At 40.0% G+C, this 27,918-nt stretch overlaps 3 protein-coding genes across 9 annotated transcripts; all 3 read left to right on the top strand.

Moving 5' to 3' along the window:
- The first annotated feature begins 1,931 nt into the window (after positions 1-1,931).
- Positions 1,932-11,094, top strand: LOC144651765 (uncharacterized). 2 transcript variants are annotated; one of them, XM_078511743.1, is made up of 4 exons: positions 1,932-1,969; positions 2,724-2,857; positions 8,803-9,315; positions 10,458-11,094. In XM_078511743.1, exons 2-4 carry the CDS (start codon positions 2,744-2,746, stop codon positions 10,815-10,817), a joined length of 987 nt encoding a protein of 328 aa, XP_078367869.1. In that variant the 5' UTR covers positions 1,932-1,969; positions 2,724-2,743; the 3' UTR covers positions 10,818-11,094. The 2 variants fall into 2 exon arrangements, with proteins under 2 accessions (XP_078367869.1, XP_078367868.1); XM_078511742.1 differs by lacking the exon at positions 1,932-1,969 and having other exon boundaries at positions 2,438-2,857.
- LOC144651795 (uncharacterized) lies at positions 7,325-27,629 on the top strand. 6 transcript variants are annotated; one of them, XM_078511786.1, is made up of 6 exons: positions 23,556-23,594; positions 25,163-25,210; positions 25,346-25,393; positions 25,791-25,918; positions 26,233-26,745; positions 27,270-27,629. In XM_078511786.1, exons 4-6 carry the CDS (start codon positions 25,805-25,807, stop codon positions 27,627-27,629), a joined length of 987 nt encoding a protein of 328 aa, XP_078367912.1. In that variant the 5' UTR covers positions 23,556-23,594; positions 25,163-25,210; positions 25,346-25,393; positions 25,791-25,804. The 6 variants fall into 6 exon arrangements, with proteins under 6 accessions (XP_078367913.1, XP_078367916.1, XP_078367917.1 ...); XM_078511785.1 differs by lacking the exon at positions 23,556-23,594 and adding an exon at positions 25,044-25,060; XM_078511787.1 differs by lacking the exons at positions 23,556-23,594; positions 25,163-25,210 and adding an exon at positions 7,325-7,345.
- LOC144651828 (uncharacterized) lies at positions 13,763-22,232 on the top strand. The gene is given in 5 exon segments (XM_078511848.1): positions 13,763-13,852; positions 14,579-14,706; positions 21,358-21,735; positions 21,804-21,984; positions 21,987-22,232. Coding segments are annotated over 4 exon segments (846 nt in total). The 5' UTR covers positions 13,763-13,852; positions 14,579-14,592; the 3' UTR covers positions 22,160-22,232.
- Positions 27,630-27,918: the final 289 nt, after the last annotated feature.

Genomic DNA, 27,918 nt, shown 5'->3' on the forward strand with positions numbered 1-27,918 from the left:
GTGCCAAGAAAAATTGCACCACCCCCAAAGGAGCGTGCGAGAAAGTGGCCAAGGGCACTGCGCGCGTGGGATTCTGGTTCGGTAATTACAATGGGTAAGATCTGCTAACACGAAAATATGCAAATTAAGGAGTTTACTATTTACAGTAACTAGAGGCTTTCGTTGAACTGAGACAAGATAAAGTGAGACAAAAAAAACATAGGCACGCAATGCATATTAGCAGTCAAGGCACCGATATTTAATAAACTGCACATGTTTAACGGTACAAAAAGGTGTAACTAAACATGTTTCTCTCTGCTCTACGTTCGCAAAACGCAGTGTAATTTATCTCACAATTATGTTGGCCCTTCTCCCGTGTATTGATTCCATCTTTTCTGCTCGCACATGTTACTTAGCTTCGTTCCTATTACCTTATTGTTACTTATTTTCGCGGGACTTAATTTTCGCGATTTTCGCGATTTTTTGAAAATCGCGAAATTAAAGACCCGCGAAAAAAGGTTCTCGCGAAAAATAACGACGCGAAATTTAATACCCTTATATATAGTTTTTTATGACTCATCAACGTTGCCGTCAGTTTACTTCATAATTATCTTAGTACAGTTGTCAAAAAGCTCTACTTTGTAACACTGGAATATGTCAAACTGTTTTAAGTTTTGTTTTGTTATATGGTTTTGTTTATTGTCATTAAAAACAATTGCTGTGGAAAATTAAAATCAGTTGTGTCAATTTCAAGACTTTCTGTTTGTTAATGCAGACCAGTATTTTGACAATTTTCGCGAAATTTAGTTCCTTTAATCGTATTTTTTTGGCCAAATCGCGAAAATTAAGTCCCGCGAAATATGCCCGCTCCAATTTCGCGAAATTAAGGTCCCGCGAAAATAAGTAACAATAAGGTAGTTCTTTCCCACGCTTAAACAACATGTTAGACTCTTGAGTCTCAACTTAGTTCTATATATGGGAAAATTATTAAGGGTTCAAAACTTTACCACTCCCGGAGGGTCTTAGAAACAGGAATAGATGTAGCTGATCACGCGTTAGGTCCGTTACCTCAAACATGTCATTAGCTTATGCTTCTATAAATATACCAACGCCCTCGCAAAAGAAAACAATCGTGAACTTCAGCCAACATACACAATGTAAGATTTAGCTGGATATATGCCGGGGGTCATAATACAAACAAGACTACATGTAGCTGATCACGAGTCCGTTGGTCCGTTGACCTCAAACTGATGTTATTAGCTTATGCTTCTAGGAACATGTTAACGCCTTAGAAAATCTTCAAAACGCAGTTGAGGTAAATCGCAAAAGAAAACAATCGTGAACTTCAGCCAACATACACAAATAAGATTTAGCTGGATATATGCCGCAGGTCTTACACACAAGACTACATGTAGCTAATCACGAGTCCGTTGGTCCGTTGACCTCAAAGATGTTTTTAGCTTATGCTTCGAGAAACATGTTAACGCCTTAGAAAATCTGCAAAACGCAGTTGGGGTAAATCGCAAAAGAAAACAATCGTGAACTTCAGCCAACCTAAACAATGTAAGATTTAGCTGGATATATGCATTAAGGACGTATATTTGCGGTTGACATAGATGCGTAAGAAGCTAAGAACATTGTCATATTTTTGCTGGAAGCAGAATGTAGAATGTTTGAGTGCTAGAATGTGAATGTGTTATGTTGTGCGGCCACAGCAAAATGACGTGTCGTCGTAATGTTCCTGCTTGGACCAGTGAGAGGGGTGTTTCCCTAATCTTACAAAATATTTGGCAAATTTCTTTGTGTTTTTTGTTGTTATTATTGTTTTTGGAACGTGCTCAACTTTTGAACCTGTCTCTACATGATCCTTACTGACGTGGGACAGATCAATTAGAGAGCTTGTTAAAACGCGCCACCTCATTTGCGAGGGTAATCGAAAGCTGTTCATCAGAAGAAAAATACATTTTCCTTCGATAGTCACAACTTCAAGGTAAATGCTTTATCTTACCTTTAAAACTGCATCAAAAGTAACTTTGCATTGCAATGCTTAGTTGACAAAATTAATATTTTTCGTATTCATTTCCCACTCACGGCTACCTTAATTTTCTATTTAATTTGTTTTGTACGTGTTGAAATGTAGAAACTCGTCAAAGAGAAACGGTTTTCAAATTCGTCACTTTTCTCAAGAACAAATAACTAACATTTATTTCAACATAACGATGTCCTCGCATCAGCTGATTTTTCTCAATTTTGTGACTTGGTTAAGACTTGTGACTAAATGACAAGAAACCAATTCTACACCGTAACCACTGATGATAGATATTTAATTTACATTTAATAATTTATAAACTGCAGTGCCGGTTTAATAACGTTTGCCTTGTTAAAATAAAGAGTGAATTGTACATTGTTGGTATATCGTCAAAATATCTTCGGATCTCTCTGGAAAAATGATCGGCAATGATCGAATGACCTTCGAACATTTAGTTAATCCTCGATCTCGTGGTCGGCATTATCCGTACACATGGATTATCTGACTAAATGGATAATGCGTTCACTAGCATAAGGACGAGCACAAGACGCATTATCCGTCTAGATGGAGTACATTTTCTTGGTTCGTCGTTCAAACCCCACTTTCTTCATCTTGACGGATAATGCGTCCTCTAACGTAAAAATTGCCATTTACGTATCTCCGAGCACCAATGCATTATTCTTTATTCATTGCAATTATTCTTATTTCTCCACAGGTCAAAACAAACGGATAATCATGGCGCAATCTTGTTTGAACATTTCGCTGACCATCATTTTATGTTTAGTGATTTCACCGCTGACCACATTCTGTACCGCGGCAGACGACAAACAAACTGCAGATGATAAGAAAGTGAGTTCATTGTTTGGAAATAAAATAGTGTCAATGCTGCAGCTTGAATAAATGATTCAGTAATTATCACTTGCAAACGACATTTGATTAACTCATCTTAGTGCTGCCTCTTTCTTTAGTTCGTGAACGAACCCTTCTTGACTCACGATACGTCTTACTGTCCGTTCTTTCTTCTCGTTTGTTCACGGAAATCTCCTTAAACTGGCCGCAGCACCATAACAAAGTCAATTACGATTAACAAGAAGGAAATACTCAAGAATTTTTTTTTCAGATCGAAAATGGACTCTAACAGTCTACCAAAGACTATTCGAAAACAGATGAAAGCTAACAAACTTGCATTTAACTTTCAAAATTAAGGGACCTCAGGCGACGTCACCATATGGAGCTTGTGGGCACAGTCATTTTTTGCGCGCCAGGAATCTCAGGGAGCCCAGGACTCGCGGGACCAGCAGGTGTTGCGGGATCACCCGGACCTCAAGGACCCACAGGGCCGCGAGGAGAACAAGGCTACGATGGCAAACCAGGAAGCCAAGGACCGTCAGGCCCCAAGGGATCACAAGGTCCCACGGGCCCAGTGGGATCTCAAGGAATCAAAGGTGATGCGGGTGCTAAAGGAAGCCAAGGCCCTCCAGGTTCCCAGGGACCTCCAGGGACATGGAGAGGTAACTGGAAACAGTGCGTTTTTAAGGGTCTGAGCGATGGAAAGGATGCTGGATTCATCAAGGTAAATGTTTTATCTCGCAAGTTTAAGCCATTGGTCAGTCACGCCACAAGGCAGTGTATTGACTTTTAAGGTTTCTTTAGGTAAACAAACAAAAGTCAAAGTTTGAATGAAAACCTTTGTTCAGCTCTGTTTTAGGGAAATATAATAAACTCTACCGCAGTGACATTTTAAACGCCGACGCATCATCATTATTCAATTTAAGTTCCGACGTATTAAGATTTTAATAAAAGGGATATGGAAATCAAAAACAGGAAGCGTTAAAATTTGATATGAAAAAAAATAACAAAAGTTGGTCTCCACTCATATCTAACAAAAATCTAAATATACCGAATTTTACATCAGAATTTTCACGCGGGCTAGTTTCTAGTCGTCTTCTCGGCGGTGGAGTCAGGCCATTTGGACAACTCTTTCGATTACTTATGGTGATCATTTTATTAAATTTTGTAGGAATGTGTGTTTAATAAATCGTCCGACAAAACTGGGCTGTGAGTCTTTTGGAATGGTGCTCTTCGCATCTATAATTGCCATGCTTGCTGCAGACGATGGTATTTCACCTTCAACGGTGCTCAGTGCTCGGTCCCAGCGGAGATTGATGGTGTGGTCTACAGGGTGCATGGAAATGGCGCCAAAAAGAATTTACATCGTGTACGACAAATCGAAGGAGTGTGTGAGTAAGTCAACAAGGGGATTGTGCGCGTGGGATTCTTGGTCGGTAACTGTGCAGGTTACGGATCTGCTGACGCGTACACTGGTTGGAACTCAGTGTCCCGGATCCACGTGGAAGAAGTACCACCCCCACAGGCTTAAAACCCAATGCCGAAAAAGACGAGATAAAATTCCAAATCCTGGTTTAATGCAAATTAAGAAAATACACTTTGAAGCTATAAATACACAAAATAATCATTTAAGGGGTTTAATTGGCGTCATCATAGGCCGGGATAACAAACTTTACAGAAGGTAAAGAATTGCGTAAAGCTGATAGTTGATATATGTTGCTGATAATGATGTAAAGGCAAAATAAGACATGCGAATAAATGGTTTGGAAGTGAAGTACGACACACGGTTCGTTCTTATTTAAAGTTGGCCGCTTTTGGCTGCATTTTTAATTAACTAAGCCAGCTAAATAAACATGTACTGAAAACAAACATACAAAATAAAACCGACAAGATTTAGGTATAACCATAGGCCCGCAGTGGGTATTTAAAGTGTGCGAACTTTCGGCTCTTACTTCGTGTAGAAAACACAGTTCACCTATAACAATAGAGAACAAAAGGACAAAAGAACGAGGAATATAATAAAAACAATAGGTTTGCGAGGTAGTGTTCTATTGTGACGTGTCCTGTGCTTCTACACCAAGAAGGAGCCGAACTTTCGTGTGTAGCTCTCAAGTATGGGAGTTTCGCTAAATTATCGGTCAGTGTAAACATACTTAATTCTAAAATGAGTTTAAAGTGTTCAAACTTCAGCTATGAACATTTTTCGAGTTCTATGCTTCCCGACGTTGTTTGTCACAGAGGAAAAAGGCTTTCTAAAAGAGAACATCTATTAATTTGGAACCAAAATGCAATGTGCGTGACATGATTAGACGAAAAATATTTACAGCAAACATGCAACATGATCACAGTCAGCGTCCGGCGTTCGAGAAGAAATTTTCGTAGCTACTTTTTAACTTTCTAATGGATCGATTTATACTCGAAATCCCCTTAAGAAATTGAAATTAGTCCCTTATCTTGAAAACTGAGGTATTACCTCGTCTATTTGCTCCCCATATTCACTTTATTTTTCAATTCGGTGTCAGTCACCTTACCGAGTTGTAAATGTTTTTTTTTAACCAACGCAAAGGAAGCAGGTTTGAAAACGAGGTTTTGGCGCGCCCCAGTGGGTTGATATTTTCAGATGGTGGTTATGGCCCTATTCTCCCAGAGGAGACTTAGGATTTAGATGATGATTGCATGGTGGGTGAAGGTTTAAGCACTGATAACGGTTCATAGAGAAAAGAGCGTTTTTTCAATATCTGTTCGTAATTTTTTTATGGTCATAGCCTCAGTGGCATATGAAACATCTAGCTAAGGAAAATTCACTTGTTCCTTTTTTTGTTGCTGTTTTTCGCTGCCTTTATAGATTTAGCAAAGTGATAACATCTTCTGTTTGGAAAAAAGAGAAACTAGAAAAGAAAAGAAGAAAACACGTACAGTCGACTCCCAACAACTGAAACCTTCAAAGGAAATAGAAAAATGTTCGAGTTATCGGAAGTTGAGAACAAATGATGGAAAATAATGAAAAAGGTGTCTGATGTTTTTCTATTCGTAAACGTTGCAATGAGAAGTCGAGTGAAAATGGAACAATACACTTCAAGGGACACAAGATATTTTTTTAACATTTTGAAGAAGGAGTTAAGCATCAACGTTTTATATGAAGATACAATACACTGTAGTTAAATGTACTCTAAACCAGCGAAACCTGAACTGGACTGACACATTTCGTGTAATGCAAAAAAATGCCAAAGATTGCACGGTTGCTCTAAAATAAATTCAATGTTTTGGACTACAACGCAATGTTTGTTTTGACTATTCACTTCTTGACAGACATGGTTCAAGTTATCGAGAGTAAAATTATATAGAAAATAACCTGAGGGGAAACAAAAACTCTTTTGAATTAGCGTAGGTTCTATTCATCGAGGATTCGAGTTATCAAGGGAAAAATTAAAGTAAATGTATGATTGAAATCCAGGGGAAATTGATATTGGTTCGAGTTAGCGAGGGTCCGAGCTACCGAGAATCGACTGTATGTATGAAAAAACATCCATGCAAGAGTACGGCTTACGCGACAAATGATAGGTATAAAAAAGCAAACCCAACAGGTTCACTCCTTGACTGATTTTGATATCTAACTGTGCCACGACTGATCCTTATAATCAAACTTTCTCAAAATGTTTAAATCAAGATTTCTCAATTACAGATTCTTACATCTAATTCATACAGAAATGTGAACGATGAGAAAAAAAAAAACATAATGCAGTATTGGAACCATAGCTATAGTCTCGTTAAAGAGAAAATTAAAATGTTTCTCTTGCCTGATGAAGAAAAAGATCTTATTATCTTAATACATAAACAGGTAAACACAAACGATAGTATTTCCCGACGTTTCGGCGACATCATGACGCCATTATCAAGGGTAAATTGAGAAAAATTAATTAAATGCGAGGTTCAAAGAGATAAACATTTGCATAATGGTGGTGGCTATACAAATACTTTAGCACAGATTGAATCCGTTTGCACGTTCAGACTCGGTGTTAATTGCTTGATGTAAAGCATCTCGTTGACAAGACAGTCAAATTTGTTCTTGCATTTCTTTAGTACTTTGAAACAACTGAGGAGGTCCTCAGGGACAGCACCCGCGTGGTCGTTGTCATAGTGCTTGCGTACAGAAGATGACGTGCTTTTGTGGCCACCCACGCGGGCATGCAAAACAAGAATAAAATTGTCCAGTTGAACAAATAGACCAATATATTGTCACGAGATGCTAAGAAAACAAGCAAGACAATAATATCTTACCAATACTTTCACTCTGATCGGTTTAAACTTGAATAGCGACGTGGCAACAGGTAAGTATTCAATTGGGGAGGCTAACAATTCTTGTTGCGTTGGTTCTTTTTATTTTTCATTGGTTTTAATGTTGATGTTGGTGTCGGTTGCTTTCTCCAGTCCCCTGTGTAGGTCTCTGTGTCCTGTTTGACACAACCAAGTTGCCGTGTTACGTGAAGGGTGAGTGATTTAGTTTAACGTGTTCAGATGTTTCGATAAAACAAAGTCACCAATATTTTCTACGATATGCCAAAAGCGCCCAACCTTTTCCGGCCTTGTTAGCTCTCTTTAAGTTTGATTACACTGATTGCACTTGTTAGTGAATGCTTCTAAATACCGAAATTGTTTTAAATACATGTTGATGTTTTTGAGGACAAATGACATATCAACGCCATAAGTGGCTTTATCCAAGTGCTGAGATTAAAAAAAACCCTGGGCATTGTGCACAAAAACTCTACTAAAATTTGACGATTGTTGAAACTTAAAAAAGAGAAAAGCATTTTTGAACGAGTTAACCCTGCACTCGCTGCTCCATAGGGGAACGATGACACTTTATTGTGCCTGCAAAACGTTACACCGGTTCACATTATAGCACTCGAACATTCAATTCTTTCCCAAGCTTTCCCACTCACGGTTAACCTCAATTTTTTTTTTTTACTTTTTTGGTACTTGTTGGAAGCTTGAAAGTCAACAAACAGAAAAGCGTTTTCAAATTAGTCACTTTTCTTCAATAACAAAAGTAAAAGCAAAAGATCTCACTACTGTTAATTTAAGCGTAAAGATTCGGCTTGAAAAGAACAAAAGCATGAAAATACCACCGGTTAGCTGCCTACGTATGGACTAAATGACAAGGAACTATTAATACTATACTGTAACTATGGCTGGCCTCTTCATTTAACAACATATGAACTTCAGTGTTTTATAACATTTTAACCAAGAATCAATTGAAAGTTGTTGTAATATGGTCAAAACATTTTTTGGATCTCTTCGAAAATCTTCGGTAGTCTTTGTTATTTTTTTTTTGGAAGATGCGCGGAAACGCTGAAATGACCTTTGGATAATTTCAAAACTCTTTGGAAATTTGCCGAAATATTCTTATTCAATGCTGTTCAGTGTCTCTCCTCGTACCCATGTATTGACCTCTATTCACAGCAACTATTTTTATTCACAGGTCAACCGACAAGATATCGCTGGCGCCATCTCGTGTGAACATTTCGCTGACCATCATGTTATGTTTACTGTTTTTACCGCTGGTCACATTCTGCACTGCAGCAGACAACAAACCAAGTGCAAACGATAAGAAAGTGAGTGCACTGTTGGAAAAAAAAACTAGTGCCCATGTTGTAGCTGCTTGTTGATATCACTGGTAACTAAAATTTAATCAACAAACCTAAGTGCTGCCCCATTCTTCAAGTCTACGGACATTTTTTTAACTCACGGTCTTACTGTCCGTTTTTTCTTCTCGTTTGTTCACGTAAGTCTACTTTAACTGGCCGCTGCTCAACAACAAATGCAATTAAGATAAAAAGAAATACTCAATTAAATTTGCAGATCGAAAATGCAATTTATTAGTCTAGCAAAGTCTTTTCAAAAGCAGATGAAAGCTAACAAACTTGCATTTTACTTTGAAAATTAAGGGACCTCAAGCGACGCCACCACACGGAACTTGTGGGCATGGTCATTTTTGTTGCGCACCAGGAATCCCAGGTATCCCAGGGAGCACTGGACCCGCGGGACCAGCAGGTGTTGCGGGATCACCCGGCCCTCAGAGTGCCATGGGACCACGAGGAGACCAAGGCTACGATGGTAATCCAGGAAGCCAAGGTCCTCCAGGCCCTCAGGGACCTCAAGGGTCCACGGGCCCAATGGGACCTTCAGGTATCGCGGGATCACCCGGCCCTCAGGGAGCCATGGGGCCGAGAGGAGACCAAGGCTACGATGGTAAACCAGGAAGCCAAGGCCAGCCAGGCCCCAAGGGGCCTCAAGGGCCTACGGGTCCAGTGGGTCCACAAGGGATCAAAGGTGACACAGGCGATAAAGGAAGCCAAGGCCCTACAGGCCCCCAGGGACCTCCAGGGACATTGGGAAGTAACTGGAAACAGTGCGTGTTTAAAAATCTGAACGAAGGAAAGGACACAGGATTGATTAAGGTATGTCATGCACCGGCTTTTCTTATTTTTATTTGTAATTAATTGACTCAGTGTTTTAGCATGACAAACTATTATTTCACTTAAACGCTCCACCTTTAAGGTTTTAGCCATTTCATGTCAAAAAATCCAAAGTGGCGGCGCTAGGGCTTTCCACAAGTTGCTCGGCAACTTTCATATTTCGAGCAACTTTTTCCCCTTCAAGCAACTTTTTTCCTTTCGAACAACTTATTGCATTTTGAGCAATTTATAGACCGAAGATCTCCGAAGATTGTCCGAGTGTTGTCCGAAGGCCATATGCACGTTTCCAAAGATTACCGAAGTTTGCCAAAGATTTTCGTCGAACATCCGAAGGCGTTTCGACTTTCGACTCATTCCCCATTAAAACATTACAGAATAAGTCAGCAATCATGACGTCATCGATATCTTCACGATTTTTCTCAGTGAAAGGATTTTTCTCAGTTTCATTTCTCAGTTTTCTCTTAAAATGTTATTTACATACTTCTGTTGCAGTGAAATTACATGAAACTGCTTAGAAATCGTACCTTCAAAGGGAAATTAGCATATATTTGGAGAAATTTTCTTGATAAAAAGCAGCGTTTTGGATTTTGAGAGGCAACTTTCGAGCAACTTTTTTAATCGAAAGCAACTTTTTTGAATTTTTGGAATAACTTTCGAGCACCTTTTTCAGAAATTTCGAGCAACTTTTTGAACAATTTCGAGCAACTTGTGGAAAGCCCTACGCGGCGCGCAGGAAATTTACAAGCGAAATGTTATTTCTTCCTCGTCTCGTAAAATTTGGAATTAAGGCCTTTTTTCAAATAATTCAACATCAACTATGAGTAAATTTACTTTAATTTAGAAACGTTTTAGATTTTGTCAACGCATCATTGTTATCTAATATACGTTTAAACGTATTAGGACTTACGCAAAAGGGATATCAACGTCAAAAGCAGGTAAGATTTAAGCTTGCAGTAAACCTGGCATAAAAAGAAAAAAAAATATCAATCAGCTTTGGTCACCTCCCATGTTAAAACAATTTTTACGCGGGTTAATTTCTCGTTTTTTCCCTTCTGTTGAATTAATACGTTTATTTGGAACACCATTTCAATTCTCATCGGTGATCATTTTATTTATTTCTCTAGGAATGCGTTTTCAACAAATCATCAGATAAAACTGGCTTGCGTGTTTTTTGGAATGGCGTCCTTCGCATTTATAACTGCCATGGTTGCTGCAGACGATGGTATTTCACCTTCAATGGTGCTGAGTGCTCGGCTCCAGCGGAGATTGACGGTGTAGTCTACATGGTACATGGAGATGGCGCTAAAAAGAACTTGCTCCGCGTACGGCAAATCGAAGGAGTGTGTGAGAAAGTCCACAAGGGGATCGTGCGCGTGGGATTCTGGGTCGGTAATTGTAGAAGTTACGGATCTGCTGACGCGGAAACGGGTTGGAACTCAGTGTCCCGGATCTACGTGGAAGAAGTACCACCCCCACAGGCTTAAAACGTATTGAAAGGGATGAGCTAGGATACAATTCCAAATCCTGCTTATGGGCGGGCAAACTAAGAATAGAAACACTTTGCAGCTGCTATAGATAAACAGAATAGTCATAAAGGGGCTCAATAAACTTTTTCAAGGCATCAAGTAGGGATGTTACATAATAAGTTAAAAAAGGACAAATTATAATTTCAGTTAAGCTAGAGGTAGCTGACACTGCTGTGAAAATAAAAATATGCAATAAAGCATTTCGTTGACATGTACGTCCACTACAGTAACTAAACGCGTGTTGAAAGCCGAGGAAAAATAAACATAGGCAAGCAATACGTAAAAGCAGCGTAGCTACCAATATGTTGGGAATTTGACCTTTCGTGATGCTACTGTCTTTCACACACAGAGTGCTTTGAAAATCTAGCCCCATTCCTGCAAGAGTTTGTGAGTTCACAACAAATCCATATTGTTTTACACCCACCTTTGCTAATACAGCACATATAATTCTTATGCGATTTGAGAATTCACTTTTTTCGTCCACACTGTTTAATTTGTCTTTTTACTAGCGAGTGTAACTCACTATTAAGAGTTTCGTTTATTAGTGTGAGTGTAAATGACTAATTGCCCGTTCCAAAAGTAAGCATACTGCAGACTACATGACACATATACTATATACTGCAAGTTAGAGTGGCGTTCCCTACCTGGGAAAAAACATAAAGTTATAAAACCAGTGCACTCATTAAAAACCAGTTAAATATGCACAGCATGGAAATTGGAATTTACGTGAAATTAAAGGTGGTTAAATCTGGTATAAAGTTGGTTATCCAACTTTAAACCATCAATTAAACGCTGTTAAAGGTGGTTAAAGCAATATCTTTACGCTACCATGTGTAAATGTGATTTAAAGTTGATGTAAAGAAGTCCCATTATAACTTTACGCTACCATGTGTAAATGTGATTTAAAGTTGGTGTAAAGAAGTCCCATTATATCTTTACGCTACCATGTGTAAATGTATGTGATTTAAAGTTGGTGTAAAGAAGTCTCATTACCCTGCCTTTAAACTTGAGTGTTATGCTAGCATAAAATTTAGCTTTAAAAAATGTAAAGTCAGCGTATAGCTGAATAAATGCCAAATTTACGCCAGCTTTATTTGAGCTTTACACAACTGTAAAGTTATGTTTTCATGTTGTGATAACACATAGCCCAGCCCTGCCCATGCCATATGAACATTTTTAATTTCACATTTTTAATTTCAATTATGCATTTCATTTCATTTTTAATTTCAATTATGCATCATTTTGCAACATTAACAGTTAAAACCATCTCCTGACCCATTTAGAGGAAACTTAAACCAGACGATCGAGTAGGTACATCCAGACAACAACCCCGTGTTAGGAGATCATCTTGTGTATTACATAAATAATACAGCTTGTCAGCTAAACGAAGGGCATTGTTTTTCACTCGCTTCCTGAACATTCGGTTTCGGCTAAAAGTGGCCAGTGGTAGCCTTTACGTATACTGTCTGGAGAGTCTTCACAAGCTCGGACAACCCTTGCAAGATCTTCGTCATCTTTTGTAACAAAATTTATTACTGCAACGAATAAAAAATTACATCTTTAAAAGGTTAATGATTGGCAAAATATGGATCTTATTAACTGTGATACATTAAAACTAACTTTAAAAATAGCAGTTTGGAATCTTACCAAGGAACACAGAGATTGTTTTGTTCATTCGTTGCATTTCTGACGTGTTGAATTCCATTTTAGTTACGTGTGGTGGAAATGCGACAGTTGATTCACACGTAGCACTTGCATCCCGTTAAGATTTGACATTGCTGTGTGTATGTAGGTCAGTGAGAAATGTTGTTAAGGTAAAGCCACCAAGACGGCGGAAAGGATGGTAGGTGAACCCCCCCCCCCCCCGGACCCGGGTCGCGGGGATATTCTCAAAACGAATGTGGGCGTGCGTCACTCTTAACGAAACCTATACCCTATTTCAAACCAAAATATATGGCTTTTTCTACCTTTCATTAGCCTAGATTTCAGACCAGGAACTGCCCCTTTTAGCAAAGTAACTAGACGGTAACTAGACAAACTTTCGTACAACATCGGTGGAAAACAAAGCGCTGAGACCAGATAAAGTTCGAGAAAAAAATAGACATAGGCACGCAATGCGTATTAGCAGTTTAGCTACCAATACGTCATGAACTGGCCGGAAGTCTTCAACTGTAAAGAAAAGGTATAGCTCAACATTCCCCTTTTGTACGCTATCGTTTCTCAAATAACAATGTAATTCAACTGACAATCCTGTAGGCTCTTCTCCAGTGTGTTGATCTGTTTTACTCTTACTCAACTCAGAATCGTTCCTATTAGTTTTTTCGCGCGCTTAAAAATATCAGTCTCATGGAACTCAGCCCAGTCTTTATTTACGTAAATCATAAAGAGTGCGAAACATGTGCCCCTCACCGGAGGGGTCTAACAAACAAGGATACATGTAGCTGATCACGCGTTGGGTCCGTTGACCTCAAGGTATTAGTTTATACATCTATAAATAAACCAACGCATTAGAAAATTTGTAAACCGCAGTTGCGGTAGAGCGCAAAAAAAGAAACAATTGTGAACTCCAGCCAACACAAACAATGTGAGATTAAGCTGGATACATGCCGTAAGGGCGTGTATTCGCTGTTGGCATAGATGAATAAGGAGATCATTGTATTAAATCTTTTGAAAGAATGTAGAATGTTTGAGTGCTAGAATGTGAAAATGTAATGTTGTTCAGCCACAAAAAAGTGTCGTTACGTTCCTGCTTGGACCAGCGAGTGTAGGGGTGTTTTCCTAACCCAACAGAATATTTGGTAAATTTATTTTTGTTGTTATTGTTGTTTTTGGAACGTGCTTAACTTTTGAACCTGTCTTAACGTGATCCTAATTGACGTGGCACAGATCAATAAGAGAACTTGTTAAAACGAGACACCTCATTTGCGAGGGAGATAGAGAGCTGTTACGTTCATCAGAAGAATACATTTACCTTCGATAACAACAACTGCAAGGTAGGTAATTTACTGCAACAGAAGTTACTTTGTTTTGCTCAGCCTAGTTGACGAATAATTCGTATTCTCTCCTAAGATTTTCCGCTAACGGCAAACGTAAATTCTTCAGTTACTTTGTTTGGTACGTGTTAAAATGTTGAAACTCGTCAAAGAGAAAAACGTTTCAAATTAGTCACTTTCCTTCAACAACAAAGTAATATTTATTTCAACATAACGATTTTCTCGCATCAACTGCTTTTCCTCAATTTCATGGTTAGGAATAGACTTGTGACTCAATGACAAGAAACCAATTCTACAACGTAGCTACTGATGATATTTTATAAACATTTAATAATTTCTAAACTGCAGTGTTTCATAACATTTTTGCCTCGTTCAAGTGGAGTTAATAAATTCAAAAATTGATTTTATATACATCAACGGATCATTCTAAAAAATGATCGAAAGTGTTCGTTCGAATGACCTTCGGACGTTAAATGATCCTCGAACTAGGCAACGACTTAATTTTCTTGGCGGATAATAGAACTGGACGGATAGTGCGTCCTTTGGAGTCAAGACGGACACAGGACGCATTAGCCGTCTAGATGCATTATATTTCGTGGTTTGTCGTTCAAGACGCACGTTGAAATTTAAATACTTCATCTAGATGGATTGATAAAGCGTCCTTTAGTATAAAAACTGTCAACTGCGTATCTTCACGAACCAATGGATCATTCTTTTTATCCACAGGTCAAAGGATATCCATGGCGCAATCTCGTGTGAACATTTCGCCGACCATCATGTTATATTTACTGTTTTTACCGCTGATCACATTCTGCACTGCAGCAGACGACAAAGCAAGTGCAAATGATAAGAAAGTGAGTTTAAGTGTTTTTTGTTTGTTTTATCTTTTTTATTAAAAACAGGCCAGGCTGTCTTCCTCGTCCCAGGTTCCCTCCCTATTGTTGTTGGATTGATTGTGCGTGGTTCGCTTGGCGTCGTGGGACCGATAAAAAAATCAAAGTCCATGCTCAATTTTTTCCGTCTTAATTACCAGCCGATCGCTTCAGCTTGCTTGAATAACTGCTTTACTTCCACTATGGGAGGCGCAGTGGCCTTATGGTTATTGCGCCGTTCTACGGATCGAGCGGTCCGGATTCGAGACCTGGCCGGGGTACTGCGTTGTGTTCTAAGGCAAGACACTTTACTCTCATAGAACCTCTCTCTATCCAGGTGAATAAATGAGTATCGGCGAATTTACTGCTGGGGGGGGGGGGGGTAGCCCTGCGATGAACTAGCATCCCATCCAGGGGGGGGGGGGGGAGTAGAAATACTCCTAGCCGCTTCATGCTACAGAAACCGGGATAAGCTTCGGTCTGATGAGCCACTTGGCTCGACAGCAGGCTTTACCTTACCACTAAGGGCTAGGCGTCCCTTTCTTTAGTAATTGCACGAACCTTTCTCGACTAAAGCTCTGGCTGTCCATAATTTCTTCTCGTTAAACTGGCCGCTGCTCCATAACAAAAGCAATGAGGATAAAAAGGATTGCAGATCGAAAACGCAATCCGACAATCTACCAGGGACTATTCGATGTTTTCCGCCTTACCAGCCGATCGCTTTAGCTTGCTTGAATAACTGCTTTACCTCCACTATGGGAGGCGCAATGGCCTAATGGTTAGTGCGCCAGACTCTGGATCGAGCTAATAAAATGATGATGATGATTCGAAACTGAAGATGAAAGCTAAGAATGTTACATTTTACTTCCACAGGCGACGTCACCATATGGAGTTTGTGGCCATTGTTGTTGCACACCAGGAATCCCAGGTATCCCGGGCAGCCCAGGACCTGCGGGACCAGCAGGAGTTTCGGGATCACCTGGCCCTCAGGGATCCATGGGACCACGAGGAGACCAAGGCTACGATGGAAAACCAGGAAGCCAAGGCCACCCAGGCCCTCTGGGACCTCAAGGGTCCACAGGCCCAGTGGGTCCACAAGGAATCAAAGGTGACGCAGGCGAGAAAGGAAGCCAAGGCCCCGTAGGCCCCCAGGGATCCCCAGGGACATGGAGGGGTAAATGGAAACAGTGCGTTTTTAAGGGACTGAGCGAAGGAAAGGATACTGGATTGATCAAGGTAAATGTTTGATCTCGCAAGTTTAAGCCATTGGTCAGTCACGCCACATGCAGGGCAATGTATTTCACTACTTAGATTAGATTTTTGTATTTTTTTGTATTTAGACAGGACTCTTTTCAAACTAGCTTGTAAATAGTTCGACAAGCATCAACATAGGCAGGCAATGCGTATTTGCAGTGTAGCCACTAATACGTCATGAACTGGAACTTTGGTGCGTAACTATAAGGCTTTGTCTCCGTGGTAGAATTTCATTACAAAGACCAAAAATCTTCATTTTTGAGTTCCCCAAGTGGGGAAACTCATACGATTCTTTTGAATTCGGAGTTAACATTAGGCTGTATCCACTGCATAACGACAATACGTGAGTCGTTCAACCTCGTAAAGGCGCACACAAAATAAACATTACCAAGCTAACGGTAGCGCTTCTCGCGAGGCGAAAACCTATTGTGATCCTGGCAGTATGGATCTGATTAATTTCTGGTTGCCGGTCCTTTAGCCCGGGCCAAACGAGGATGAGAGTTGATTAGAGTTCAAACTCTCGCTTTCGTTTCGCATGGAACTCCTATGTACTCTCATGCGCTCTCATTAACTTTAAACGTGCTCAACCTTTTCATGAGAGTTGATGCGAGTTTGACGCCTCTCGTTCTCGTTTGGCCCGCGTTGATGATAGTCGATTAGAGTTGACGAAAACTCTCATGAGGGTCAACTATCATCAACTCTCATCCTCGTTTAGCCCGGGCTTTATACTAAAATCATGTTCTTGATCGTTTGATTCAGTTTTCTAGGAATGTGTTGTTGACAAAACATGAGAAACAAAACAAGTCTGCATGACTTCTGGAATAGTAAAACTCGCATCTATAATCGCCATGTTTGCTGCAGGTGATAGTATTTCACCTTCAATGATGCTGAGTGACGGCTCCAGCGGAGGCTGAAGGTGTGGTCTACATGGTGCATAGGTAAGAAAGATTTTGACACCACCCCCAAAGGAGTGTGCGAGAAAGTGGCCAAGGGCACTGTGCAGATCTGCTGACGCGAAAATATGCAAACTAAGGAGCTTGCTACTTACAGTTACAAGAAGCTTTTTAAACATGCGTTGAAAAAATGCTGAGACAAGATAAAGTGAGACAAAAAAACATAGGCACGCAATGCATATTAGCAGTCAAGGCACAAATATGTACTAAACTGCACATGTTTAACGGTACAATAAGGTGTAACTAAACATGTTTCTCTCTGCTCTACGTTCTCAAATCGCAGTGCAATTTATCTCACAGTTATGTTGGCCCTTCTGCCGTGTATTGATTCTATCTGTTCTGCCCGCACCTGTCACTTAGCTTCGTTCTTATTAGTTCTTTGACACGCTCAAGGGACACATCAGACCCTTGAGTCTCAACTTAGTTCTATATAGGGGGAAATTATTAAGGGTGCAAAACAGTATCCCTCACGGGGGACTTATAAACAAGAACACGTGTAGCTGATCACGCGTTGGGTCCCTTGACTTCAAACATGTTATTCGTTTAAGCTTCTTTAAACATACCAACGCCTTCGAAAAAGAAACAATTATGAACTTAAGCCAACATAAACAATGTAAGACTACATGTAGTTGATCACGAGTCCGTTGGTCCGTTGACCTAAGAGATGTTAGCTTTTGCTTCTTTAACTATAAATGCGCCTTAGAAAATTTGCAAATCGCAGTTGCGGTAGATCGAAAAAGAAAACAATCGTGAACTTCAGCCAACATAAACAATGTAAGATTTAGCCGGATATATGCATTAAGGACGTATACTTGCGGTTGAAATAGATGAATAAGAAGAACATTGTTTTGCTGGATGTAGAATATTGCATTGCATTGCTTGAATGTGAATGTGTTATGTTGTGCAGCCACAGTAAAGTGAAGTGTCATCGTTAATAATAAATAAAATAATAAAAAGTATTTTTATAGCGCCAAAATCCACTAATTGCTCATGGCGCTTTACAATAAAAAAAATATTAATAAAATGATGTTAAAAAGTTAAAAACTCTAAAAAAATTAAAAACGGATATTTACAAATATAAGTTCAAACGTACCTAAAAAATAATAATTATTAAAAAGCCTGTTTAAAAAGGTACGTTTTTAAATGTCTCTTAAAAATGCCAATAGAAGGACTTAATCTAAGTTCAAGTGGGATTGTGTTCCACAGCCTTGGTGCTGCCACGGCAAACGCTCTCTCTCCATATCTCCATATCCTTGTGGAGCAGCGAGTGTTTTTACCTAACCCTGCAAAATATTTGGCAAATTTGTTTAGGTTTTTACAGTGTATTATTGGAACGTGCTCAACTTTTGAACCTGTCTTAACGTGATCCTCATTGACGTGGGACAGATCAATAAGAGGGCTTGTTAAAACGCGACACCTCATTTTCGAGGGAGAGAGAAAGCTTACACGTTCATCAGCTTTCGTCAGAAGAGTGCATTTTCCTTCGATAGCCACAACTGCAAGGTAGGTACTTTATCTTACTTTCAAAACTGAAAGTTACTTTGCTGTGCGCTGCTTATTTCGTATTGGGGGGGGGGGGGGGGGGCGCTACCTTAATTTTTATTCACTGTGTTTGGCACGTGTTCGAATGTTGAAACTCATCAAACTCATCTCGACGTTCGAATGGCCTTCGGGCATTTAACAGTTATTGGACGCGGTTGAGCAAAATATCGTGATTTGTCAGTGGCGAGCAGATCAATTATTTGTCGAAGCCGAAGGCTGAGTCAAATAATTGATCTGCGAGACTGTAACTTCCCCTTCGATAATACGAGCTGGTCTTAATCCAATTCTCTTTCTTTCAGATATTGCCGAAATAAAATGAGAGGAGTTTTCATGCCTTCTTTTTAGTTTTGCTGTTTTTTCAGGCCTAGTAGACAAATCCAACCGCTCTTCTTCATCTCTAGAAAACGAGCTGCCATTTTTCTCAGAGGTGGACACGACTACGCATGAGCAGAATATTATTTGCAGCAAAATCACTGACAGATCACGGATTTTTTTAAAAAGCGCGTGAGCAGACCATAATCTGTAGGCAGTCATTTACAGATCACGTGGTGGGCTCTCGGCCAATGATAAGGATGAAAAAAATGCGTCGAATGATAAAAGTTAATCTTCGAATTTGGGGTATGCATTGTTCGTCTAAACAGAATGAATCCGACTGAACGCGTTCTCTAGCATAAAGACGAGCACAAGACGCATTATTCGTTTAATATAAATGAAGTATATTTCGTGCTTCGTCGTTTAAGACCCACTTCGAAATATACTTCATCTAGACGGATAATGCGTCCTCTATAGTATAAAATTAACACAGTTATTCACATATCTCCGCGCAACAATGTATTATCCTCTATTCATTACAATCATTCTTATTCCTCCTCAGGTCAAAAGATATCGATGGCGCAATCTCATATGAACATTTCGCCGGCCTTTATGTCATGTTTACTGTTTTTCCTGCTGACCACGTTCTGTACCGGAGCAGACAATAAACCAACTGTAAATGATAAAAAAGTGAGTGGACTGTTTTGAAAAAAACTAATGTGACCATGCAGTAGCTTGAATAAATTTTTGACGACTGATATCTAGTACGTTGCCTCCATCCAAAGAAAATGCATAAGCAAACTTTAAGTTTAAATAACTCTATTTTGAAACCTGATCTTAAGAATCCCTAGCCTGCGTAGCTGGCGGGATTCGCGACCGAGTGCGAGTTCTTTGTTTATGGCGAACGGGAGAGACGGAACCGCGAGGGAATTGGGGAGAAGTCGAGTTGAGATCCCGCCTGCTCTAATGGATAGGGTTTTTTGAATTATGCGTTCGCCAGCGAACGCGAATTTCTGATTGGCTGAGAGTAGTGAAACGTCAATCAAATGTGAAATTGAAACCACTTATCAATCTCATGGGAAATTGTCTGTTGTTTGTGAAGATTGCAAAATAGAGAATGCGAAGGAAGGAATCGGGAAAGCGTTAGAATCGTGAAATATACGTAGCGAAAGCAGGAAAATTATCCTAAAGGAAGAGCAAGAAAAGGCTTTGATCGAGCTGCTTTCAAGGAATGATGTTTTAGCAATACTGCCCACGGGTTTTGGCAAAAGCATGATCTACACGATCTTTGCCTTGGCGAGCCAAAACATGAGATCAACCAAGACTTGCGTCCTGGTTATCTCACCACTCAAAAGCCTGATCGAGGACCAGATATTAGAAATTAATGGACATGTTTCTCTTGCGGCCTTTTGTGGGCTTCGTTGCGAAGAGGAAATCGAGGTTGGAAGAAGACGCTTGAATCTTCGCGGCGATTCTTCACTTGAAGAAAACTGTGAGTTCTTGGATTGCGAGGTTCGTTGTTTCGATTTAGGCTTGACGGCATAAATTCGTAAAGCCGAGCAGCGTCCCATACCTTTCTTGCACAGCTTTGACAGACACGTTTTGACAATGCAGTGGACTTCACAACGTCAAAACCAATACGCGAGCAAAGATCAACCAAAGTGTCACTATTCTCAAATCCTGCTCGTTTACAGTAAAATTGACAAGGATTTCTGGAAATCGCCAAATTTTTGCTTTAGAAAAGTAGAACACAATTTACATATAACATTCCCAACTCCTTCGTTTTCGGGCCTCGTTTTGCAGGTTTTTTTGGCGTAACGACATTTCCGCTACCGGAAAGGGTTTGTTTGTGGAAGTTACATTTGCCGCCGCATGAAGCTTGTGTTTCGCATTTCACCTCACTCTCTGATTAGCTAATTTAATTAGATCATCAAAGGCGATGAAAGTGGGCGGCTAGCAAAACCCCTAAGAATTGTGGCAGGCGGGAATTTCACTCGCGGCTATGCCGCTCACGCACGCGGGCTTCGCCCGCGATTTTTCTCGCCCCGCGCGTTCATCTCACTCCACGCTAATCCCGCCAGCTACGCAGGCTAAAGAATCCCCGACACACTTTGGAAGACAAACATGTCTTTTGTTCTATGTCATTTTTGTTTCTATAAGCTTTAAAATGATGTATAGTTTTAGGTATTTTCCTAACATTACGCGCCCGTGAAAATAATTTTGCTTAAAGCACCCACGAATCTGCCATTTTAGTAACCTTTTAAAAGTTCTCTTGTTATAATTGTAATATTTCAGTTTAATCAATTTGGTCAGTAATTAAATTCATTGTTGCCTAAAACTGAGACTTTCTTGAGTTACGCTCTTACCATTCGCTCTCTTTTCTCGGTTGACTTGGCCGCCGCCACATTACAAGGCAATTAAGATAAGGAAAAGAGAAAGACGAAATATTTTTTTGCAGTTAAAAATGTAATACATGCACCATTGCACCAAAGACTATTTTAAAAGCAAGACGTATATAACGTTCACTAGACATGTTTAGAATAGAAATTTGCATTTAACTTTCTTTACTCAGGACGCTCAACCTACGTCATCATATGGACCTTGTGGTTATAGTGCTTCTTTCTGCGCGCCAGGAATCCCAAGTATTCCAGGCAGCCCGGGATCCGCGGGACCAGCAGGGGTTGCAGGATCACCTGGACCTCAAGGACCCATGGGGCCGAGAGGAGACCAAGTCTACGATGGCAAACCAGGAAGCCAAGGCCCGCCAGGCCCCATGGGACTTCAAGGGCCCATGGGCCCAGTGGGTCCACAAGGAATCAAAGGTGACGTAGGTGAAAAAGGAAGCCAAGGCCAAGCGGGCCCACGGGGACCCCATGGAACATGGAGAGGTAACTGGAAGCAGTGCGTGTTTAAAAATTTGAACGAAGTAAAGGACACAGGATTGATCAAGGTATATATTCAGATCATTTGAAATACAATTTTGATTCCCATAGGTGATCATTTTATTATTTATTCTAGGAATGCATTTTCAACAAATCAGACAGCACTGGCTTGCGTGTTTTCTGGAATGGCGTCCTTCGCATTTATAACTGCCATGGTTGCTGCAGGCGTTGGTATTTCACATTCAATGGCGCTGAGTGCTCGGCTCCAGCGGAGATTGATGGTGTGGTCTAAATGGTACATGGAGACGGCGCTAAAAGAACTTGCTCCGCGTACGGGAAATCGAAGGAGTGTGTGAGAAAGTCCACAAGAGGATCGTGCGCGTGGGATTCTGGGTCGGTAACTGTGCTAGTTACGGATCTGCGGACGCGCAAACGGGTTGGAAATCAGTGTCCCGGATCCACGTGGAAGGAGTACCACCCCCACAGGCTTAAAACCCAAAGCCGAAAAAGAAAAACTTCCAAATCCTGTTTTAATGCAAATTAAGAAAAGACACTTTGAAGCTATAAATACTGTGTATAGGATAACAAACTTTACCGAAGGTTAGGACTTGCGTAAAGCTGATATTTGATATATGTAGCTGCATAATAATAACTGAAACTGAAACTGAAACTTTCTTTACCCTCGGTATTATGAGCCGTGTTAGGGCTCTAGCAAGTATATGCTAATGTAACCGAGCATTTCACAGTATACAACACAATGCGCAAAGATAGACCACAACACCGGGAACTCCGTGCCCTACTCTTTTCGATAAGTCTGTGGGTTCTTTAACGTCCTCTGTTGATTATAACACTGAAGATGCAGGAGACGGGGCCTACGGTTTATCGTCCTTATCCAAGAAGACTAGAATATCTAACCATTTTGCAGATGTCATTGCAAAGGCAGCATATTCTCCTCAGTTATTTTAAGACCCTGAGTGTTGGTCCGGTCTGGGACTCGAACCCGAGACCTCCCGCCCGGCAGTCCGGCGCTCTACCAACTGAGCTAACCGGTCGGCGGTATAAAGACAAGAAACACGCAAATAAATGGTTTGGAAGAGAAGTACGACACACGGTTCGTTTTTATTTAAAGTTTGCCGCTTCTGGCTGCATTTTTTTAATTAACTAAGGCGGGTAAATAAATATGTATTGAAAACAAACATACAAAATAAAACCAATCTAAACATAGGCCCGCAGTGGGTATTTAAAGTGTGCGAACTTTCGTGTGTAGCTCTAGCTCTCTAGTATGGGAGTTTTGCTAACTTATCGGTCAGTGTAAAAATACTTCATTCTACAATGAGTTTAAAGTGTTCAAAGTTCAGCTATAAACATTTTTCGAGTGCTATGCTTTCCGACGTTGTGTCGGCGATTATACTTAAACCAGTTACTGCGAATTCAATTCTATTAAAAAAAAAAAATGTTTGCCACAGAGGAAAAAGGTTTTATAAAAGGGAACATCTATTAATTTGGAACCAAAATGCAATGTGCGTGACTTGATTAGACGAAAAATATTTACAGCAAACATGCAACATGATCACAGTCAGCGTCCGGCGTTCGAGAAGAAATTTCCGTAGCTACTTTTTAACTTAGTATGAATCGATTTATACTCGAAATCCCCTTAAGAAATTGAAATTAGTCCCTTATCTTGAAAATTGAGGTATTACCTCGTCTATTTGCTCCCCATATTCACTTAAGTTATAAATTCGGTGTCAGTCACCTTACCGAGTTGTAAATGTTTTTTTTTTTGTTTTGTTTTTTTTTAACCAACGCAAAGGAAGCAGGTTTGAAAACGAGGTTTTGGCGCGCCCCAGTGGGTTGATATTTTCAGATGGTGGTTATGGCCGTATATATTCTCTCAGAGGAGACTTAGGATTCAGATGATGATTGCATGGTGGGTGAAGGTTTAAGCACTGAAAACGGTTCATAGAGAGCATAGCGTTTTTTCAATATCTGTTCGTAATTTCTTATGGTCATAACCTCAGTGGCAAATGAAACATCTAGCTAAGGAAAATTCACTTGATCCTTTGTTGTTGTTGTTGTTTTTCGCCGCCATAAATTTAGCAAAGTGGTAACATCTTCTCTGTTTGGAAAAAGAGAAACCAGAAAAGAAACGAAGAAAACACGTACAGTCGACTCCCAAAAACTGGAACCTTCAAGAGAAATAGAAAAATGTTCCTGTTATCGGAAAATGAGAAAAAATGATCGAAAATAATAATGAAAAAAAGGTGTTTGATGTTTTTCTATTCATAAACTTTGCAATGAGAAGTCGAGTGAAAATGGAAAAAAATTAAAATAATTGTATGATTGAAATCCAGGGGAAATTGATATTGTTTCGAGTTAGCGCGAGGTTCGAGCTACCGGGAGTCGATTGTATGTATGAAAAAACATCCAAGAGCACGGCATACGCGACAAATGATAGGTATAAAAAAGCAAACCCAACAGGTTCCCTCCTTGACTGATTTTGATATCTAACTATGTGCAACGACTGATCCTTATAATCAAAGTTTCTCAAAGTTTCTGAATCAAAATTTCTCAACCAAAGATTCTTATATCTAATTCATACAAAAATGTGAACGATGAAAAATGAAACATAATGCAGTATTCGAACTGTAGCTATAGCTGTAGTCTCTTTGAAGAAAAAAGTTAAAATGTTTTACCTGCCTGAGAAAAAGAAACAATTATCTCAATAAGCTTGTTTTTAAACGGCAAAACAATGACAAAGCGAGTTTGGTTTCCTTTGTTATGAGCAACAGACAGTAAAACATACCCTATTTCTTAATTTTCCATTAAAAGCCATTTTTAAGTAATCCAGGTTCATAAACACAGCCTCGCTGTTCTCATGGTTAAACAAAAGAATTTCTGACAGTTTCTTTGTTCAAGTCGCGACAATGTGTAACTTTCAATTAGGAAAAAGACTCTATATATAGTGACTATTGATCATTTTAAAAGCGTGTTCAGAAACACGCAAAGCAAGAATAAATTGTCCAGTTGGACAAATAGGCCACTGTATTGTTACGAGATGCTCAGTCGACAAGCAAGAAAAAGTTTGATGAATAATAACCAAAATTTTGGCATATCGTAAGGTTCATAAACACAGTCTTGCTGTTCTCATGGTTGCCCAAAATAATTTCTGACAGTTTCTTTGGTCAAGTCGCCACAATGTGTAAGTTGCAATAAGAACTAGTAGACTCTATTGACTATTCATCTCTTTAAAAGCGTGGTCAGAAACATGCATAAAGTCCAGTTGAACAAATAGACCACTATATTGTCACGAAACAAGCAAGAAAAAGTTTTAATAAATGATAGCCTATTTTTTAACTCTGATCAGTTTTAATTTGAACAGCGACGTGGCGACAGGTTAGTATTGGAGAGGTTAACGCTTCTTGTTGCGCTTGTTCTTTTTATTCTTCATTGGTTTTGATGCTGATGCTGATTATTTCCTGCTGTTCCACTGTGTAGGTTTTTGTTTCCTATAAGACACAACCCAGTTGCCGTGTTACGTGAAAGGTAAGTAATTTAGTTCAACGTGTTCAGATTTTTCGATATGCCAAAGCGCCCAAGAGCTTAAGTTTGATTACACATTCTTCATTGGTTTTGATGTTGATGTTAGTGTTGGTTGCTTTCTCCCGTTCCACTGTGTAGGACTTTGTTTCCTACAAGACACAATCCAGTTGCCGTGTTACGTGAAAGGTAAGTGATTTAGTTCAACGTGTTCAGATGTTTCGAGAAAACAAAGTCACCAATATCGTCCACGATATGCCAAAAGTTAGCTGCCTACGTATGAACTAAATGACAAGGAACTGTGAATTCCATACTGTAACTATGACTGTCCTTTATATTTAACAACATATGAACTGCAGTGTTTTAAAAAACAATTGGAAATTGTTGTAATATGGTTAAACATTTTTGGATCTCTCTCGAAAATCTTCGGCAGTCTTCAGAATTTTTCAAGAGATGCTCGGAAACGCTGAAATGATCTTTGGACAATTTCAAAACTCTTTGGAAGATCTTATTCAATGCTCTTCAGTGTTTCTCCTTGTACCCGTGTAAAAAAATCTCTATTCACGGCAATTATTTTTATTCACAGGGCAAAAGATATCCATGGCGCAATCTCGTGTGAACATTTCGCCGACCATCATGTTATGTTTACTGATTTTACTGCTGATCACATTTGGAACCACAGCAGGCAACAAACCAAGTGCTAACGATAAGAAAGTGAGTACACTGTTTGAAAAAAATACTGCCCATGCTGTCTAGCAACTGAAAGTTTAATCAACTTATCTTAGTGCTGCCCTTTCTTTAGTTCGTGCACGAACCTTTCTTGACTCACCGTCTTACTGTCCGTTCTTTCTTCTCGTTTGTTCTAGGAAATCTCCTTAAACTGGCCTTTGCTCCACAAAAGGCAATTCAGAAGAAGGAAATACTCAAGAAACTTTTTTGTAGATCGAAAATGTAATTTATTAGTCTAGCAAAGTCTTTTCAAAAGTAGATGAAAGCTAACAAACTTGCATTTTACTTTGAAAATTAAGGGACCTCAGGCGACGCCACCATATGGAACTTGTGGGCATAGTCATTTTTGTTGCGCACCAGGAATCCCAGGTATCCCAGGGAGCTCTGGACCCGGGGGACCAGCAGGTGTTGCGGGATCACCCGGCCCTCAGGGAGCCATGGGACCACGAGGAGACCAAGGCTACAACGGTAATCCAGGAAGCCAAGGTCCCCCAGGCCCTCAGGGACCTCAAGGGTCCACGGGCCCAATGGGACCAGCAGGTATTGCGGGATCACCCGGCCCTCAGGGAGCCATGGGACCGAGAGGAGACCGAGGCTACGATGGTAAACCAGGAAGCCAAGGCCAGCCAGGCCCCAAGGGGCCTCAAGGGCCTACGGGTCCAGTGGGTCCACAAGGGATCAAAGGTGACACAGGCGATAAAGGAAGCCAAGGCCCTACAGGCCCCCAGGGACCTCCAGGGACATTGGGAAGTAACTGGAAACAGTGCGTGTTTAAAAATCTGAACGAAGGAAAGGACACAGGATTGATAAAGGTATGTCATGCACCGGCTTTTCTTATTTTTATTTGTAATTAATTTACTCAGTGTATTAGCAGGACAAACTATTATTTAACTTAAACGTTAAACTTAAACAAAAACTATTTAGCTCCACCTTTAAGGTTTTAGCCATTACCTGTCAAAAAAACCAAAGTGGCGGCGCGCAGGAAATTTACAAGCGAAATGTTATTTCTTCCTCGTCTCGTAAAATTTGGAATTTAGGCCTTTTTTCCAAATAATTCAACATCAACTAAGAGTAAATTTACTTTAATATAGAAACGGTTTAGACTTTGTCAACGCATCATTGTTATTTACTATACGTATTAGCATTAACATAAAACGGATTTTCAAGTCAAAAGCAGGCGAGATTTAAGCTTGCAATAAACCTGGCATAAAAAGTAAAAAAAATATAATTTTTACGCGGGTTAATTTCTGGTTTTCTCTCCCTTATGTTAGATTAATACGTTTATTTGGAATACCATTTCGATTCTCATCGGAGATCATTTTATTTATTTCTCTAGGAATGCGTTTTCAACAAATCATCAGATAAAACTGGCTTGCGTGTTTTCTGGAATGGTGCTCTTCGCATCTATAACTGCCATGATTGCTGCAGGCGATGGTATTTCACCTTCAATGGCGCTGAGTGCTCGGCTCCTGCAGAGATTGATGGTGTGGTCTACATGGTGCATGGAAATGGCGCCAAAAAGAATTTGCACCGTGTACGACAAATCGAAGGAGTGTGTGAGAAAGTCCACAAGGGGATAGTGCGCGTGGGATTCTGGGTTGGCAATTGCAATGGTTACGGATCTGCTGACGCTACCACGGGTTGGAACTCAGTGTCCCGGATCTACGTGGAAGAGGTACCACCCCCACAGCCTTAAAACGTGCTGAAAGAGATGAGGAAAAAAATTCTAAATCCTCCTTTGGGACAAATTAAGAATAAGACACGTTTTTAGCTATAGATAAGCAAAATAGGCATTAAGGGGATCAATGAATTTTGCCAAATCGTCATGTACGGAAGGTACATCATAGGTTAAAAAGGAAAGACAGTAATGTAAGTAAGGCTGAGTTGGCCTGGTGTAGCTGAAAGTTGTAGTTGAAACTGCTGTAAAAGTAAACACACCCAAATAAAGTAGTCCGTTGTTATTAACGTCCACTATAGTAACTGGA

The sequence above is a fragment of the Oculina patagonica genome, chromosome 4 (assembly GCF_052425735.1).
Source record: "Oculina patagonica isolate OP01 chromosome 4, crgOcupat, whole genome shotgun sequence".
Lineage (NCBI taxonomy): Eukaryota > Metazoa > Cnidaria > Anthozoa > Scleractinia > Oculinidae > Oculina > Oculina patagonica.